Source organism: Ranitomeya variabilis, chromosome 3, assembly GCF_051348905.1.
Source record: "Ranitomeya variabilis isolate aRanVar5 chromosome 3, aRanVar5.hap1, whole genome shotgun sequence".
Lineage (NCBI taxonomy): Eukaryota > Metazoa > Chordata > Amphibia > Anura > Dendrobatidae > Ranitomeya > Ranitomeya variabilis.
In genome coordinates, this window is record NC_135234.1 from 777,242,500 (window position 1) to 777,259,683 (window position 17,184).

Below are 17,184 nucleotides of genomic sequence, written 5' to 3' on the forward strand. Positions count from 1 at the left end.
CCCCTGCTGCCCGGATAATCAGTGACACTGTGCGGCAGATAATGGGGTGAGTGTGTGCCGCCACATTCCCCACATTCTTATCTGCGTCCCAGGATCCCATGGTTGTTCCTTCTACATTCAGCGTAACCTTTCAGAACAATGGAGCATTATCACTGGGCTCTATAGCGGGGCGCACTGTAGACTCCATCCCTCTACTGCCCTTCTGCTGTGAGACCGGCGCCCTCCAGAAACCAGGTGAGACCCTCAATCTTTACTGCACCAGGGTAAATTGGGGTCACAGATTGTCAGACTTGTGTATGACGGCGGTCCGTGTCCTACGGGGGAACCTTCCCTGGAGATGAATGTCCGATATCGACTTGAACCCGTTCACTATCCGAGACCGCCGGGCATGGAAATATTTATTAACCACTAAGCCACACAAGATGTATGTGCAATTACTAAGCCATTGTAGCTAATCAGGGAGGTACTGTATGCCTGTATATGTATCATATGTGTGGAGATCTATTAACCACTGAGCCTCTCTACACCACCAGGAGTTATTCTTCAATTCAATATATTTTTATTAGTCTTTACTGTACAATTTTTTTGTATATCATCTTAATTTACCAGGAATTATTAACTACTAAGCCACTCTAGACCACCAGGGATGTATATAGGCATATATTTACCACTAAGCCACACTAGATATAGACAGTCTGTCTGTATCATGGCTTAGTAGTTAATATGTACATATATACATCACTGGTGGTCTAGAGTGGCTGAGTAGAAATAGACATATACACCCTTGGTGGTCTATAATGGACGAGCATTTGATGCGTACATAGATCCCTGGTGGTCTAGAATGGTTTAGTGACCAGAGGAAGTCATTCTACGCCACCATGGATGTATTATCTACTAAACCAACTTACTCCACCAGTCCTGCAAACCACCAGCGATCTACATATTAGCCAGGCTGCAATAAGACGCTCCAGCCCACCATGGACGTGTGCATGCACTAACCACTGACACCACTAGACCACCAGAGAAGTAGGATTCTATTAACCACTGACCCGGCCCAGTACGTTGTATCATCAGTCTGCTTTATTTTCAGTTTAATAAGAAAACTGACGAGACGTCGCCGTGTAATCCTGCGAGGAGAGAATGATCCGGGCTGTCGTCACTGTCCTCTACCTGCACTCACTATCAAGGGTATCTATCTATCTATTATCTATCTATTATCTATCTATCTATCTATCTATCTATCTATCTATCTATCTATCTATTATCTATCATCTATCTATTATCTATCATCTATCTATTATCTATCTATCTATTATCTATCTATCTATCTATCTATCTATCTATCTATCTATCTATCTTTCTATTTATCTATTAGCTATCTATCTACAGTATCTTTATCTATTATCACCTAATTCCTTCCAGAATTCCTGTTGGGCGGTGGATTTGTCCATGATGACGGATGCGTTTGATGATCAGTACATCGGCTGCACTCGGCAGATGGAGAGAGAGATGCAGAATATTTTGGACCATGAGAAGAAATATAAGCAATTTGCCATAATGTGGCTTCTAGCAGAACAGACCTGGACGAGGATAAAGCCGTACAGCATCTTCCCGCGGGACTTTAAGGATGAGTATGGGATCGCGATGATCCTGTACACTAAGGAGGACCCCTTCCCCATATACCAGCAGCTGAACCGAAACGTGTCCATTGCCGGCCGCTCCCGGGACCATTACATGAAGCGGTTCCATTTCAAGGCTCTGCACTACTACCTGACCAGAGCCATACAAGTCCTGGGCGGTGGTGCTGGTTGTGACGAGAGATCCCAGGTCTACCGGGGCTCCTGGATGACGTACCGGGACGTGTCACCTGATGTACGCTTCGGCCACTTCGCATCATCTTCTTTAAACTGGAAAATCGCTCAGAGGTTTGGAACGAGGACTCAGTTCACGATATTCAGCTGCTTCGGGGCAGACATTGAGATCTTCTCCGATTTCAAAGAAGAAGAAGTTTTAATTCCCATAACTGAGAAATTTACTGCCATCAAAAGATCTGACAACTCTTATGTTCTAAGGAGCAGCGGGCAACACTGCAGCTACTACAACTGCGCCTACCTGGGAGGTGAGTCCCCCGATGTCCTCCTGCCTGAGGCTCAAGACGGAATCGTGCCCTAACCCTCACCGTCAATACCTCAGCCAGAACACTAATTCAATCAACCACTTCAACTCTACTGCCATCACAAGCTATCCAATATTCTTCATGCCACCCTGAAATCAGTAAAGACCCTAGACCAAACCCCCAAATATATAAGACCCCCGCAAAAACCCTGGCATAAATATAGAATACAGAAAACCCCAAACTGTACCTGAAATATAGACCCAGAATACAGACCTCACAGCAGACCAAAGATTGAACTAAACAGCGAGCACTCCAACATCAAGACCCAAATCTGACCCCAAAATAGATCCATACCTCACGCCAGCCCACAGAATACAGACCCTGAATAAATATGTCCCCTGATATAAATCTAGAGTCTGAGTCAGAACCAAGACCCCAGAGCAAAAACAGATCCCAAAACAAATACATAGCTGTCAACTCCTGTGTAAGACCAACCTATAATTGGGAGTTCCTGCGTGGACCGGGGCCTTACTGTGTGAAGTGAGGGAGTTTCTGGTTGGACCAAGGGGTCATTCTCAGGCGGTATGAAATTAAACAAGTTTGCAATTGACTTGCTTTTCCTATCTGCAGGTGCTCTCTGGCTAGATTAGCTTTTGTCTTCCATTGTCTATAGCTTGTTGCCAAAGGGGTCCAGCCACCATCAGGAGATAGCAGTGGTAGCTGGTCTCCTTGGCAATAAAGTAGAAACAATGGATGACTGTTTGCAGCAGATTCTGTTTTGGACGCCCCACTGCTGACTACACTTTCTGTCTTTCTCTTATACTCATCTACAAGCTTTCCTCTGACATACTCCAATGTCAGCTCATAATCTGGGCGTGCATCTAGTGCAGTTACAAGTGTGTCCTAGCTTTCTGATAGGCCACTTAGTAATAGTGCAGCAACATGGAAATCATTTACATCTTCCCCAATGCCTGCAGGCTCTCCACAATTTCTAGACTATTTTTTTATGTAATCCTGCATATCTTTCCCCTTATTTAGCTTAGACTGATACAGTTTTCTCGTTAAATAGAGTTTATTGCTGAGATTTATCCTTTCATGCACTTTTTGTAGCTATTCCCACATGTCTTTTGCATCTTCACATTTACATACATGCACAATCTGATCATTATCTATACTGAGGGAGATCATACTTTCTGTTTTGTGATCCTTCTCTACCCAGTCTTCTGGTGGTGGGTCAGATCTAGACTCCTGTGTGTATTGCCACCTACCTTCTCTTATCAGCAGCATCTTTACCCTGCATTTCCAGGATTGGTGTTTCTGGTTAGTCAGATTTGGAACTGTGAACTTCACAGAGTTATTGTTGGCGGCCATCTTTGCTTCTTCTCAGTACACTGTTGTTCCCTCTCCTCTAGGCTGTTTTCTTGGGTTTCCAGGTCCCTGTGTTTCTAGGATCATAACCTGTTCACAGTGGATTAATCTCTGTACTGTCCATGCACTCGACAGTGTAGATATGTTTTTTCAGGAATAAAGATAACATAGCTAACAACTGGTATTTCTTATAGCTTAGGATCTTAGCACATTTTACTTTTACTTTGGAAGCTGACAGACACGATGTTAAGATCCTAAGCTATAAGCCAGCTATAGATAAATATACAGTGGTGATCATTCTGACCCCACAGGGAGAGATCTCGTGTGGAGCCCCAGATCGAGGGAGATTATCAGTGGTCTTGTATGTCTTCCATTTTCTTATTATTGCTCCAACAGTTGATTTCATCACACCAAGCTGGTTGGCTATTGCAGATTCAGTCTTCCCAGCCTGGTGCAGGGCTGCAATTTTATTTCTGGTGTCCTTCGACAGCTCTTTGGTCTTCACCATAGTGGAGTTTGGAGTGTGACTGTTTGAGGTTGTGGACAGGTGTCTTTTATACTGATAACAAGTTCACACAGGAGCCATTACTACAGGTAATGAGCGGAGGACAGAGGAGCCTCTTAAAGAAGAAGTTACAGGACTGTGAGAGCCAGAAATCTTGCATGTTTTCAGTGACCAAATACTTATTTTCCACCATAATTTGCAAGATAAATCTTACCAAATCAGACAAGGTGATTTTCCTGATTTATTTTCTCATTTTGACTCTCATATTTGTGGTCTACCTATGATGTCAATTACAGGCCTCTCTCATCTTATTAAGTGGGAGAACTTGCACTATTGGTCGCTGACTAATTACTTTTTCCCCCACTTTATGCAGCTCACTCATTTAGGACGAGAACAACAGATCAGAGGTTCACGTCCCTAAGGGGGACAAAAAAAAGAATATATAAAATAAAAAAAGTTGCATCACCATCCTTTATCTCTCTAGTTAAAAATAAAGAAATAAAATGAGCATATTGGCATCTTTACACCTGTAAAAGTTCAATCTATCAAAATAAAAGTAATTAACCGAATGGTAGGCGGCGTAGAGAAAAAAAAAGTGGAATGGAATTTTTTGAGTCATTGCAGCTCACTAATTAACAGTGTTGTATGTACCCCCAAAATATCATTAACCCCTTAGTGACAGAGCCAATTTGGTACTTAATGACCGAGCCAATTTTTACAATTCTGACCACTGTCACTTTAGGAGGTTATAACTCTGGAACGCTTTAACGGATCCTGCTGATTCTGAGACTGTTTTTTCACGACATATTGTACTTCATGTTAGTGGTAACAGTTCTTCGATATTACTTGCGATTATTTATGAAAAAAATTGAAATATGGTGAAAATTTTTTAAATTTTGCAATTTTTAAATTTTTTATTTTTATGCCCTTAAATCAGAGAGATATGTCACACAAAATAGTTAATAAATAACATTTCCCACATGTCTACTTTACATCAGCACAATTTTGTAAGCAAATTTTTTTTTTGTTAGGGAGTTATAAGGGTTAAAATTTGACCAGCAATTTCTCATTTTTACAACACCATTTTTTTTAGGACCACATCACATTTGAAGTCATTTTGAGGGGTCTATATGATAGAAAATATCCAAGTGTGACACCATTCTAAAAACTGCACCCCTCAAGGTGCTCAAAACCACATTCAAGAAGTTTATTAACCCTTTACATGCTTCACAGGAACTCAAACAATGTGGAAGGAAAAAATGAACATTTAACTTTTTTTGCAAACACTTTAATTCAGAACCATATTTTTTTATTTTCACAAGTGTAAAAACAGAAATTTAACCATACATTTTGTTGTGCAATTTCTCCTGAATACGCTGATACCCCACATGTGGGGGTAAACCACTGTTTGGGCGCACCGCAGAGCTTGGAAGGGAAGGAGCGCCGTTTGACTTTTTCAATGCAGAATTGGCTGGAATGGAGATCGGACGCCATGTCACGTTTGGAGAGCCCCTGATGTGCCTAAACAGTGGAAACGCTCCACAAGTGACACCATTTTGGAAACTAGACCCCTTAAGGAACTTAACTAGATGTGTGCTGAGCACTTTGAGCCCCCAAGTGCTTCACAGAAGTTTATAACGTAGAGCCGTGAAAATAAAAAATCGCATTTGTTTACACAAAAATGATATTTTCTCCCACAAATTCTTATTTTTACAAGGGTAACAGGAGAAATTAGACCACAAAAGTTGTTGTGCAATTTCTCCTGAGTACGTCGATACCCCATATATGGGGGTAAACCACTGTTTGGGTGCACTGCAGAGCTTGGAAGAGAAGGAGTGCCGTTTTACTTTTTCAATGTAGAATTGGCTGGAATTGAGATCGGATGCCATGTCGCATTTGGAGAGCCCCTGATGTGCCTAAACAGTGGAAACCCCCCGCAAGTGACACCATTTTGGAAACTAGACCCCTTAAGGAACTTATCTAGATGTGTGGTGAGCACTTTAAACCCCCAGGTGCTTCCCGGAAGTTTATAACGTAGAGCCGTGAAAATAAAAAAGTCGCATTTTTTCTACAAAAATTATGTTTTTGCCCCCAAATTTTTATTTTCACAAGGGTAACAGGAGAAATTAGACAACAAATGTTGTTGTGCAATCTCTCCTGAGTACGTCGATACCCCATATGTGGGGGTAAACCACTGTTTGGGTGCACTGCAGAGCTTGGAAGAGAAGGAGCACCGTTTGACTGTTTCAATGCAGAATTGGCTGGAATTGAGATCGGACGCCATGTCGCGTTTGCAGAGCCCCTGATGTGCGTAAACAGTGGAAACCCCCCACAAATGACACCATTTTGGAAACTAGACCCCTTAAAGAACTTATCTAGATGTGTGGTGAGCACTTTAAACCCCTAGGTGCTTCACGGAAGTTTATAACGTAGAGCCGTGAAAATAAAAAATCCTTTTTTTTTTACTCAAAAATGATTTTTTAGCCTGCAATTTTTTATTTTAACAAGGGTAACAGGAGACATTGGACCACAAAATCTGTTTACCAGTTTGTCCTGAGTACGCTGATACCCCATATGTGGGGGGAGGGCACTGTTTGGGCACCCATCAGGGCTCGGAAGGGAAGGAGCGCCGCTTGGAATGAAGACTTTGATGGGATGGTCTGCAGGTGTCATGTTGCATTTGCAGAGCCCCTGATGTACCTAAACAGTAGAAACCCCCCACAAGTGACCCCATTTTGAAAACTAGACCCCCCAAAGAGCTTATCTAGATGTGTGGTGAGCACTAGGAACCCCCAACTGCTTCACAGAAGTTTATAATGTAGAGCCATGAAAATAAAAAAAAATCATATTTTTTCCACAAAAATGATCTTTTCACCCCCAAATTTTTACTTTCACAAGGGTAACAGGAGAAATTGGATGCCAAAATTTATTGTGCAATTTATGCTGAGTAGGCTGATACCCCATATGTGGGGGATAAACCACTGTTTGGGCGCATGGCAGAGCTTGGAAGGGAAGGAGCGCCGTTTTGGAATGCAGACTTTGATAGAATGGTCTGCAGGCATTATGTTGCGTTTGCAGAGCCCCCGATGTACCTAAACAGTAGAACCCCCCCCACAAGTGACCTCATTTTGGAAACTAGACCCCCCAAGGAACTTATCTAGATGTGTTGTGAGAACTTTGAATGCCCAAGTGCTTCACAGAAGTTTATAATGCAGAGTCGTGAAAACAAAAAAAAATATTTTTTTCACAAAAAAGATTTTTTTTAGCCCCCAAATTTTTATTTTCACAAGGGTAACAAGAGAAATTGGACCCCAAAAGTTGTTGTCCAATTTGTCCTGAGTACACTGATACCCCATGTGTGGGGGGGACCACTGTTTGGGCGCATGGCTGAGCTCGGAAGGGAAGGAGTGCCGTTTTGGAATGCAGACTTTGATAGAATGGTCTGCGGGCGTTATGTTGCATTTGCAGAGCCCCAGATATACCTAAACAGTAGAGACCCCCCACAAGTGACCCCATTTTTGAAACTAGACCCCCCAAGGAACTTATCTAGATGTGTGGTGAGAACTTTGAATGCCCAAGTGCTTCACAGAAGTTTATAATGCAGAGTCGTGAAAATAAAAAATATTTTTTTTTTCCACAAAAAAAGATTTTTTAGCCCCCAAGTTTTTATTTTCACAAGGGTATCAGGAGAAATTGGACCCCAAAAGTTGTTGTCCAATTTATCCCGAGTACGCTGATGCCCCATATGTGGGGGTAAACCACTGTTTGGGCGCACGGCAGAGCTCAGAAGGTAGGGAGCACCATTTTACTTCTTGAGCACAAAATTGGCTGTGGCGTTTAGAGACCGCCTCATGTACCTAAACAGTGGAAACCCCCCAATTCTAACTCCAACCCTAACCCCAACACACCCCTAACCCTAATCCCAACCTGATCCATAATCCTAATCACAACCCTAACCCCCAAAACACCCCTAACCCTAATCCCAAAGCTAACCATAACCCTAATCAAAACCCTGAACCCAACACCCACCTAATCCTAATCTCAACCCTAACCTCAAAACCTAACCCTAATCCCAATACACCCCTATCCTTAATCCCAACCCTAGCCTTAACCCTAATCCCAAACCTAACTCTAATCCCAAATGTAACCCTAATGCGAACTCTAATCCAAATCCTAATCCCAACTCTAACCCTAACTTTAGCCCCAACCCTAGCCCTAACCCTAACTTTAGCCCAAACCCTAACTTTAGCCCTAAACCTAGCCCCAACCCTAACCCTAACTTTAGCCCCAACCCTAACCCTAGCCCTAACCCTAGTTCTAACCCTAATCCTAGCTCTAACCCTAACCCAAGCCCTAACCCTAACCCTAAGGCTAGGTGCACATGTTGCGGATTTTGCTGCGGATCCGCAGCGTTTCCGCAGCTGTGGGTCCGCAGCAGTTTCCCATGAGTTTACAGTACAATGTAAACCTATGGGAAACATAAAACGCTGTGCCCATGCTGCAGAAAAAACCACACGGAAACGCAGCGGTTTACATTCCGCAGCATGTCAATTCTTTCTGCTGATTCCGCAGCGGTTTTACACCTGCTCCATAATAGAAAACCGCAGGTGTAAAACCGCAGCGGAATCCGCACAAAAACCGCGGTACATCCGCGATAAATCCGCAGTAAAAACGCAGCGTTTTGGTCCTGCGGATTTATCAAATCCGCTGTGGAAAAATCCGCAGAGAACCATTCTATGTGTGCACATATCCTAACCCTACCCCTAACCCTACCCCTAACCCTACCCCTAACCCTAACCCTAACCCTACCCCTACCCCTAACCCTATTTGGAAAATAGAAATTCATACATTTTTTTAATTTTATTATTTTTTTCTTACTAAGGGGGTGATAAAGGGGGGGGGTTATTTACTATTTTTTTTATTTTGATCACTGTGATAGGATCTCACAGTGACCAAAATAAAAAAAGGGGAAGAATTTTCTTCTGCCGGCCGGCAGATCATGGCGGGCGCACTGCGCATGCGCCCGCCATTTTCTTACCGGGGCAAGGAGCCGGCGGCCAGGAAAAGACACAGGAGGACCCAGGGACACCGGGTGAGTATGATAGGGTCCCCGAATCCCCCTATTTCTCTGTCCTCTGATGTGCGATCACATCAGAGGACAGAGAATTACAGATCGCTTTTTTTTTTTGCGGTCGCCGGTAAACAGTTAATTACCGGCGATCGCAAAACAGGGGTCGGTAAAAACCGACCCCGATCATGTTCTCTGGGGTCTCGGCTACCCCTGGCAGCCGAGACCCCAAAGATCTTCCGGGTCCCGGGCGGCGGGCGCACTGCGCATGCGCCCGCCATTTTTTCCCCGGAAAAAAGATGGCGGCGCCCATCGGGAGCCACGAGGAGCACCAGGGGAGATAGGTGAGTATTGGGGGACTATCGGGGGCCATCGGGGACCCTATTTCTCTGTCCTCTGATGAGGACAGAGAAATTAAAAGGCAAATCGCGTTTTTTTGGTTTTTTTTGCGACCGCCGGTAAACGGTTAATTACCGGCGATCGCAACTCGGGGGTCGGTAAAAACCCCCCGAATCATGTTCTCTGGGGTCTCGGCTACCCTCGGCAACCGAGACCCCAGAGAAAATCCAACTCTGGGGGGCGCTATTCACTTTTTCCACAGCGCCGTTAATTAAAGGCGCTGTGGTTTAAGTACCCTTAGCGGCCGCCGTTAAAAGGCGTATCGGCGGTCGTTAAGGGGTTAAAACAGCCAACTGGTCAAAAAAAAAGACAAGCTCTCATGCAGCACCAATGTCAGAAAAAAGCCTTCATGTGGCGATGACGACAGAAAAATACAAAAGTCATGGTTCTTGGAGGAAGGACAAAGGCAAAATGAAAACGAAAAGAACAAAACTAGCGGCAGTGGGAAAGGGCTAACTTCAGAAAGAATGTTTAGTTATTTATTTATTTTTTATTTACAGGAGAAAAACGAAAAGATCCGATCTGCAGCTCCGGTAAGATCCCAGGAATCTTTGTACTAAATCTCCTGAGAATTTCTTTTCATTAATTTATTCTTTGTACCATTTTCCATTAAGATTTAAAGGAATTAATTCCTGACGGGATCCATGATCTCTGCTGCTATTATTCTCTGAAAACCTTCATTATTTATCTTGGGAGATAACATTTTTTCTGTCCTTTTCATGTAATGGGCAAACAGATGCAAAGTCCATAAAATACAAACATGGCAAGTTTGGGGTTAAACATGTAGCAGTAGGAACAATAATTTTGCAGGAAGGCATTCTGACCCTTCTGACCTGAAAAAAAGACAAACCACAGACAAATCGGCCAGAACATCCAGAATCAAGTATCTGCAGCACAGAAACAGCTATGACTGTGGGGATGAGGCCGAACTCCTGAAACATCTGTAAAGACTGTGGGGATGAGGCCAAGCTCCTGAACCATCCGCAAAGACTGTGGTGATGAGGCCGAACTCCTGAACCATCTGCAAAGACTGTGGGGATGAGGCTGAGCTCCTGAACCATCTGCAAAGACTGTGGGGATGAGGCCGAGCTCCTGAACCATCTGTAAAGACTGTGGGGATGAGGCCAAGCTCCTGAACCATCTGCAAAGACTGTGGTGATGAGGCCGAACTCCTGAACCATCTGCAAAGACTGTGGGGATGAGGCCGAACTCCTGAACCATCTGCAAAGACTGTGGGGATGAGGCCAAGCTCCTGAACCATCCGCAAAGACTGTGGTGATGAGGCCGAACTCCTGAACCATCTGCAAAGACTGTGGGGATGAGGCTGAGCTCCTGAACCATTTGCAAAGACTGTGGGGATGAGGCTGAGCTCCTGAACCATCTGCAAAGACTGTGGGGATGAGGCCGAGCTCCTGAACCATCTGTAAAGACTGTGGGGATGAGGCCAAGCTCCTGAACCATCTGCAAAGACTGTGGAGATGAGACCGAGCTCCTGAACCATCCGCAAAGACTGTGGGGATGAGGCCGAGCTCCTGAACCATTTGCAAAGACTGTGGGGATGAGGCCGAGCTCCTGAACCATTTGCAAAGACTGTAGGGATGAGGCCGAGCTCCTGAACCATCTGCAAAGACTGTGGGGATGAGGCCAAGCTCCTGAACCATCCACAATAACTGTGGGGATGAGGCCAAGCTCCTGTCACGGGAAGCCTAGGTAGACAAGAGCTAATAACCCAGGCCCCTGCGATTTCCCTCAACTCTGGGAAACCCTGACTGACCCTCTCCCAGAGTTTACACTGATGGTGTGCATGTCTGGGCCTCCACCCTCTCCCTGTCTCCTGTTTCAACCCTAGGCTGAAAACTCCACCCACCACCCAGTGAAGAGACCACTAACCAATACCCACAGTTAGCACAGACAAGGATAACAGAAAATATACACCACGCCGCAGTCACTCAGGAATACACAATAAATGCACAGGGCAAAACAAATACAAATATAGGAAGGAGGAAAATACGACAAAGGAAAATATACACCACCAGATACGATACTCCTTTTCCTAGACCACCACTCCAGACCGAGATAACCAAGCACAAGACAGAAGCTATAATCGGCGACGCCCAATGTTCAGAAGAACAATTTAAAGGCAGTGGGCGTGACCAAGCTTCCAATCCTAGCACCAGCAAAATTAACCCCAGACCAGCTAGACAAAATCTAGCCGACGCCACTGAGCGCATAGTGGACAAAAGCGGAATTACCGCTGTCTGTCGAACGCGCTAGTATGAACAGCGTCCGACATGACAGCTCCTGAACCATCTGAAAAGACTATGGGGATGAGGTCAAGCTCCTGAACCATCTGCAAAGACTGTGGAGATGAGGCCGAGCTCCTGAACCATCCGCAAAGACTGTGAGGATGAGGCTGATCTCCTGAACCATCTGAAAAGATTGTGGGGATGAGGTCAAGCTCCTGAACCATCTGCAAAGACTGTGGAGATGAGGCCAAGCTCCTGAACCATCCACAAAAACTGTGGGGATGAGGCCAAGCTCCTGAACCATCTGAAAAGACTGTGGAGATGAGGCCAAACTCCTGAACCATCCGCAAAAACTGTGGGGATGAGGCCGGACCCCTGAACCACCTGCAAAGACTGTGGTGATGAGGCCAAACTCCTGAACCATCAGAAAATACTTTGGAGATGAGGCCGAGCTCCTGAACCATCCGCAAAGACTTTGGGGATGAGGCCGAAATCCTGAACCATCTGAAAAGACTGTGGGGATGAAGCCGAACTCCTGAACCATCTGAAAAGACTGTGGGGATGAAGCCAAACTCCTGAACCATCTGAAAAGACTGTGGGGATGAAGCCGAACTCCTGAACCATCTGCAAAGACTGTGGGGATGAGGCTGAGCTCCTGAACCATCTGAAAAGACTGTGGGGATGAGGTCGAGCTCCTGAACCATCCACAAAGACTGTGGGGACAAGTCCGAGCTCCTGAACAACCTGCAAAGTCTGTGGGTATGAGGCTGAGCTCCTGAGCCATCCGGAAAGACAGTGGGGATGAGGCTGAGGTCCTGAACCATCCGGAAAGACAGTGGGGATGAGGCTGAGGTCCTGAACCATCCGCAAAGACTGTGGGGATGAGGCTGAACTCCTGAACCATCCGGAAAGACAGTGGGGATGAGGCTGAGGTCCTGAACCATCTGCAAAGACTGTGGGGATGAGGCCGAATTCCTGAACCATCTGAGAAGACTGTGGGGATGAGGCTGAGCTCCTGAACCATTCGCAAAGACTGTGGGGATGAGTCCGAACTCCTGAACCATCTGCAAAGACTGTGGGGATGAGGCTGAGCTCCTGAACCGTCTGCAAAGACTGTGGGGATGAGGCCAAACTCCTGAACCATCTGAAAAGACTGTGGGGATGAGGTTGAGGTCCTGAACCGTGCGCAAAGACTGTGGGGATGAGGCCGAACTCCTGAACCATCTGAAAAGACTGTGGGGATGAGGCTGAGGTCCTGAACCATCTGCACAGACTATGGGGATGAGGCCGAACTCCAGAATCATCTGAAAAGACTGTGGGGGATGAAGCTGAGATCCTGAACCATCTGCAAAGACTGTGGAGATGAGGTCGAACTCCTGAACCATCTGTAAAGACTGTGGGGATGAGGCCGAGCTCCTGAACCATCCGCAAAGACTGTGGGGATGAGGCCGAGTTCCTGAACCATCTGAAAAGACTGTGGAGATGAGGTCGAACTCCTGAACCATCTGTAAAGACTGTGGGGATGAGGCCGAACTCCTGAACCATCTGCAAAGACTGTGGGGATGAGGCCGAGCTCCTGAACCCTCCGCAAAGACTGTGGGGACGAGGTCGAGCTCCTGAACCATCTGAAAAGACTGTGGAGATGAGGTCAAACTCCTGAACCATCTGTAAAGACTGTGGGGATGAGGCCAAACTCCTGAACCATCTGCAAAGACTGTGGGGATGAGGCCGAGCTCCTGAACTCTCCGCAAAGACTGTGGGGACGAGGTCGAGCTCCTGAACCATCCGCAAAGACTGTGGGGACAAGGCCAAGCTCCTGAACAATCTGCAAAGTCTGTGGGTATGAGGCTGAGCTCCTGAACCATCCACAAAGACTGTGGAGACGAGGCCGAGCTCCTGAACCATCCACAAAGACTGTGGAGATGAGGTCAAGCTCCTGAACCATCTGCAAAGGCTGTGAGGATGAGGCCGAGCTCCTGAACCATCTGCAAAGACTGTGGGGACGAGGCCGAGCTCCTGAACCATCTGCAAAGACTGTGGGGATGAGGCCGAGCTCCTGAACCATCCACAAAGACTGTGGAGATGAGGTCAAGCTCCTGAACCATCTGCAAAGGCTGTGAGGATGAGGCCGAGCTCCTGAACCATCTGCAAAGACTGTGGGGACGAGGCCGAGCTCCTGAACCATCTGCAAAGACTGTGGGGATGAGGCCGAGCTCCTGAACCATCTACAAAGACTGTGGGGATGAGGCTGAGCTCCTGAACCATCCGCAAAGACTGTGGGGACAAGGCCAAGCTCCTGAACCATCTGCAAAGACTGGACACAGGTGGCAGGGGGCAGGACAAAGGTGACAGAGGGCAGGACAAAAATGGCAGGACACAGATGGCAGCTGGAAGGACACAGGTGGCAGAGGGCAGACACAGGTGGCAGAGGGCAGAAGACATGTGGCACAGGGCAGGACACTGGGGGCAGGAGACAGGTTGCATGGGGCAGAACAAACAGGTGGCAGAGGGCAGGACACAGGGGGCAGGAGACAGGTGGCAGGGGCAGGACAAACAGGCGGCAAGGTGCATTTTTGCTGTGTTTTTGATACATTTTTTACACATTTTTTTCCGCACTCATTAGAATCGGTGAAAAACATTACAAAAACACCAAAAAAATTGACGTGGTGCATATGTGAAACTGCTTCGCATCTTCAAGGAAAAAAGTATGCAACGTGTTCACGACATTTCATGGATTTCATTTCATTTCATTTTCCTGATTAGGAAATCCTACAATTTTTGTGGAAAAAAACTCAACAAAAGCGTAGTAAATACTTACTGTGTGCACATAGCTTTGTAGCTACTAAATACTATAAGCAAAGACCAACTGGGCATTGAATACGTCTGAGTCTGTTCTGTTAATTCACCTATAGCCGGGGTCACACTTAACGTATGAAAAATCGGTCTGAGTCTCCCTGACGAGAGTCGCACAAGTGTTCTCCGCATGGTCATCCGTGTGTAATGCGTTTGCAATGCGATGATGCGATTTTCTCCCACCCATGTATCCGTATGACATGCGTATGGCTTTACATTTCTCACTGCTTTTCTCCATTGAATTTAATGTCTCCATGGGCTGAAATGAGGAAAATGTGTGAGTATTTGTCGCGAGATAGACGGTGGGTCCGTGTGGTGTCTGAGTTTTTCTCGCACCCACAGGCTTACATTGGCGAGTCTCAGATGTAATACACTGTCAATCGCAGCATGCTGTGATTTTATACGTACGTAGAATACACCCGAGAAAAAATACGGTGATGTGAGCTGCCCCATAGATTAACAGTGGTCCGAGTGTTATGTGATGCTTTCTTGCATAGCACTCACCCATATTCTACGCTAGTGTGACCCCGGCCTAAAAAGGGGCTTCATAAGAAGCCAGTAATTGCACAACCAGCTGCAATATTACAGTATTGTGCTGTATTGTGTAGGAAATCAAGAGAGCTCAAGTTCTAGTCTTGTAGAGGAACCAAGAAAACATAAAAAAAAAGTAAAGTAAAAATCACCTTCCTTTTTCTGAAATGGAAAGAGCAAAATCTAAATACTGCTAAAATAATACATTTGGAGTCACGATGTGCAGAATTCTCTAAACAAATAAAATCCAAAAATATTCCATTTGGTGAAACGGAAAAGAAATCTAAAAGTGAAAATCTAGAGTTTTGGTCAAGTCACCTCCCCAAAAAATGTAATAAAAACAGATCAAAAAGTCTTATAAATCCTAAGATGGTACCAATAAAACGTTTAGTTCACTCCATGAAAAAATGAGATATTATATTTATCAGGAAAGTCATGCAGGCCGTCCTTGTGCTTTTATGGTGTGTTGACCATTGCAACATTATGTGGCAGAGAGTTCCATAATCTCACTGCTCTTACAGAAAAGAATCCATAGTCTCACTGCACTTACAGTAAAGAATCCATTGTTAAACTTTCTTCTAGATGTAGAGAATGCCCCCTTGTCATCATTGTACAGATCTGTGAACTGTTCCCTCATATTTGTACATTCTAATAAGATCGCCCCTAAACCTTCGTTATTCCAAACTGAATAATTCCTCATTCGCTCTTTTCTGCACCCGCTCTAGGTGAGCGCTGTCCTTATACACAGGGGCTCAGTACAGAACATAGTATATAAGTGTGGCTGCACTAGTGACTTGTATATAGGAAATCTATGTTCTCATCTTTGGCATCTCTGCTTTTTTTTATTGCATCCCTTTATTTTATTAGCCTTGGCAGCAGCTGCCTGACACTGATCACTAAAGTGGAATTTGCTGTCCACCCACACACCCAAGTCTTTTTCCGTGACCGTTTTATCCAGTGTTATACCATTTCGCACAGAATTATACATTTTATTTCCACAACCCAAATGTCTTCATCTATATTACACTTCAATTGACATTTCTCAGCCCAAACCAACAGCTTCTAATAATCCTTCTGTATTATTAAATTATCCTCCTCCGTGTTGATTATCCGGCAGAGTTTAGTATCGTCTGCAAATATTATAATTCTACTCTGTATGTCACCTACAAGATCATTAATAAATATGGTAAAAAGAAGAGGGCCCAATACTGACCCTTGTGGTACCCAATACTGACCCCTATGGTACCCAATACTGACCCATGTGGTACCTAATCCGAGTGTGTGCCATTGATAACCACCCTTTGTTTCCTATCACTGAGCCAGTTGATAACCCAGTTAAACATATTTTCCCATAGACCCATTATTCTCATTTATGAACCAACCTGTTATATGACCCCCATATCACACGCCTTTGATAAGATCATATAGACAACATCCACTGTGTTTCCCTTTTCCAGTTGGGAACTTACCTCCTCACAGAAGCTGATCCCTCATACACAGAGTTTTCTCACCATATCTGTCCTGTCATCCCCGCTTCCCACCAAGCTTTCAGGTCATCTCCTTTTCCTCCGGGTCTTGAGCGGGTACTAGCACTGCTGACTGGGCTGTGTATCATTTCTGCACCACTTTCAGTATCTATTCTGACTGTCAATGAATGAACATTCAATATTTGCATTCAGAAGCTGTAAACTTCATCAAGACCTAATGCTTATCTCTTTATGTCTCTGCAGCTCCAGGATTTGTCTCTTTCTACAGGTCAGGACTGATGCTATCTGTCAGTGAATTAACCATCCTCTTGTATTTTTGGTTCATATCATGACGCCTGGTCCCTAAGTACCTGGACACTGCAACTATCTGCCACAAACCTTTCAAGTATTTGACAAACCTATCAGCTCTTCAAATTCTTGCTAACAACTTCAGGCCTTGTTTGGAAACAGTCAGTAAGATGTGTCAGATCAAAATAAGCAATGCAAGTCTATGGGTCAGCGAAGAAACCAGACAGCACTGGGATGCCATCAGAAGTTCCGAATTTCACAGACTGTTATAAAGGAAAAGGAGAAACTTTTCTTTTTTTCACATGCAAGAAAAACTGATGGAA

The 17,184-nt window shown here is 45.1% G+C and overlaps 1 protein-coding gene across 1 annotated transcript; it reads left to right on the plus strand.

Annotated features, from left to right (window-relative positions):
- Positions 1-205: 205 nt before the first annotated feature.
- LOC143817477 (ecto-ADP-ribosyltransferase 5-like) lies at positions 206-16,947 on the plus strand. Its single transcript, XM_077298917.1, has 5 exons — positions 206-234; positions 1,091-1,188; positions 1,423-2,119; positions 9,957-9,989; positions 16,817-16,947. Exons 2-5 carry the CDS (start codon positions 1,141-1,143, stop codon positions 16,903-16,905), a joined length of 867 nt encoding a protein of 288 aa, XP_077155032.1. The 5' UTR covers positions 206-234; positions 1,091-1,140; the 3' UTR covers positions 16,906-16,947.
- The last annotated feature ends 237 nt before the right edge of the window (positions 16,948-17,184 follow it).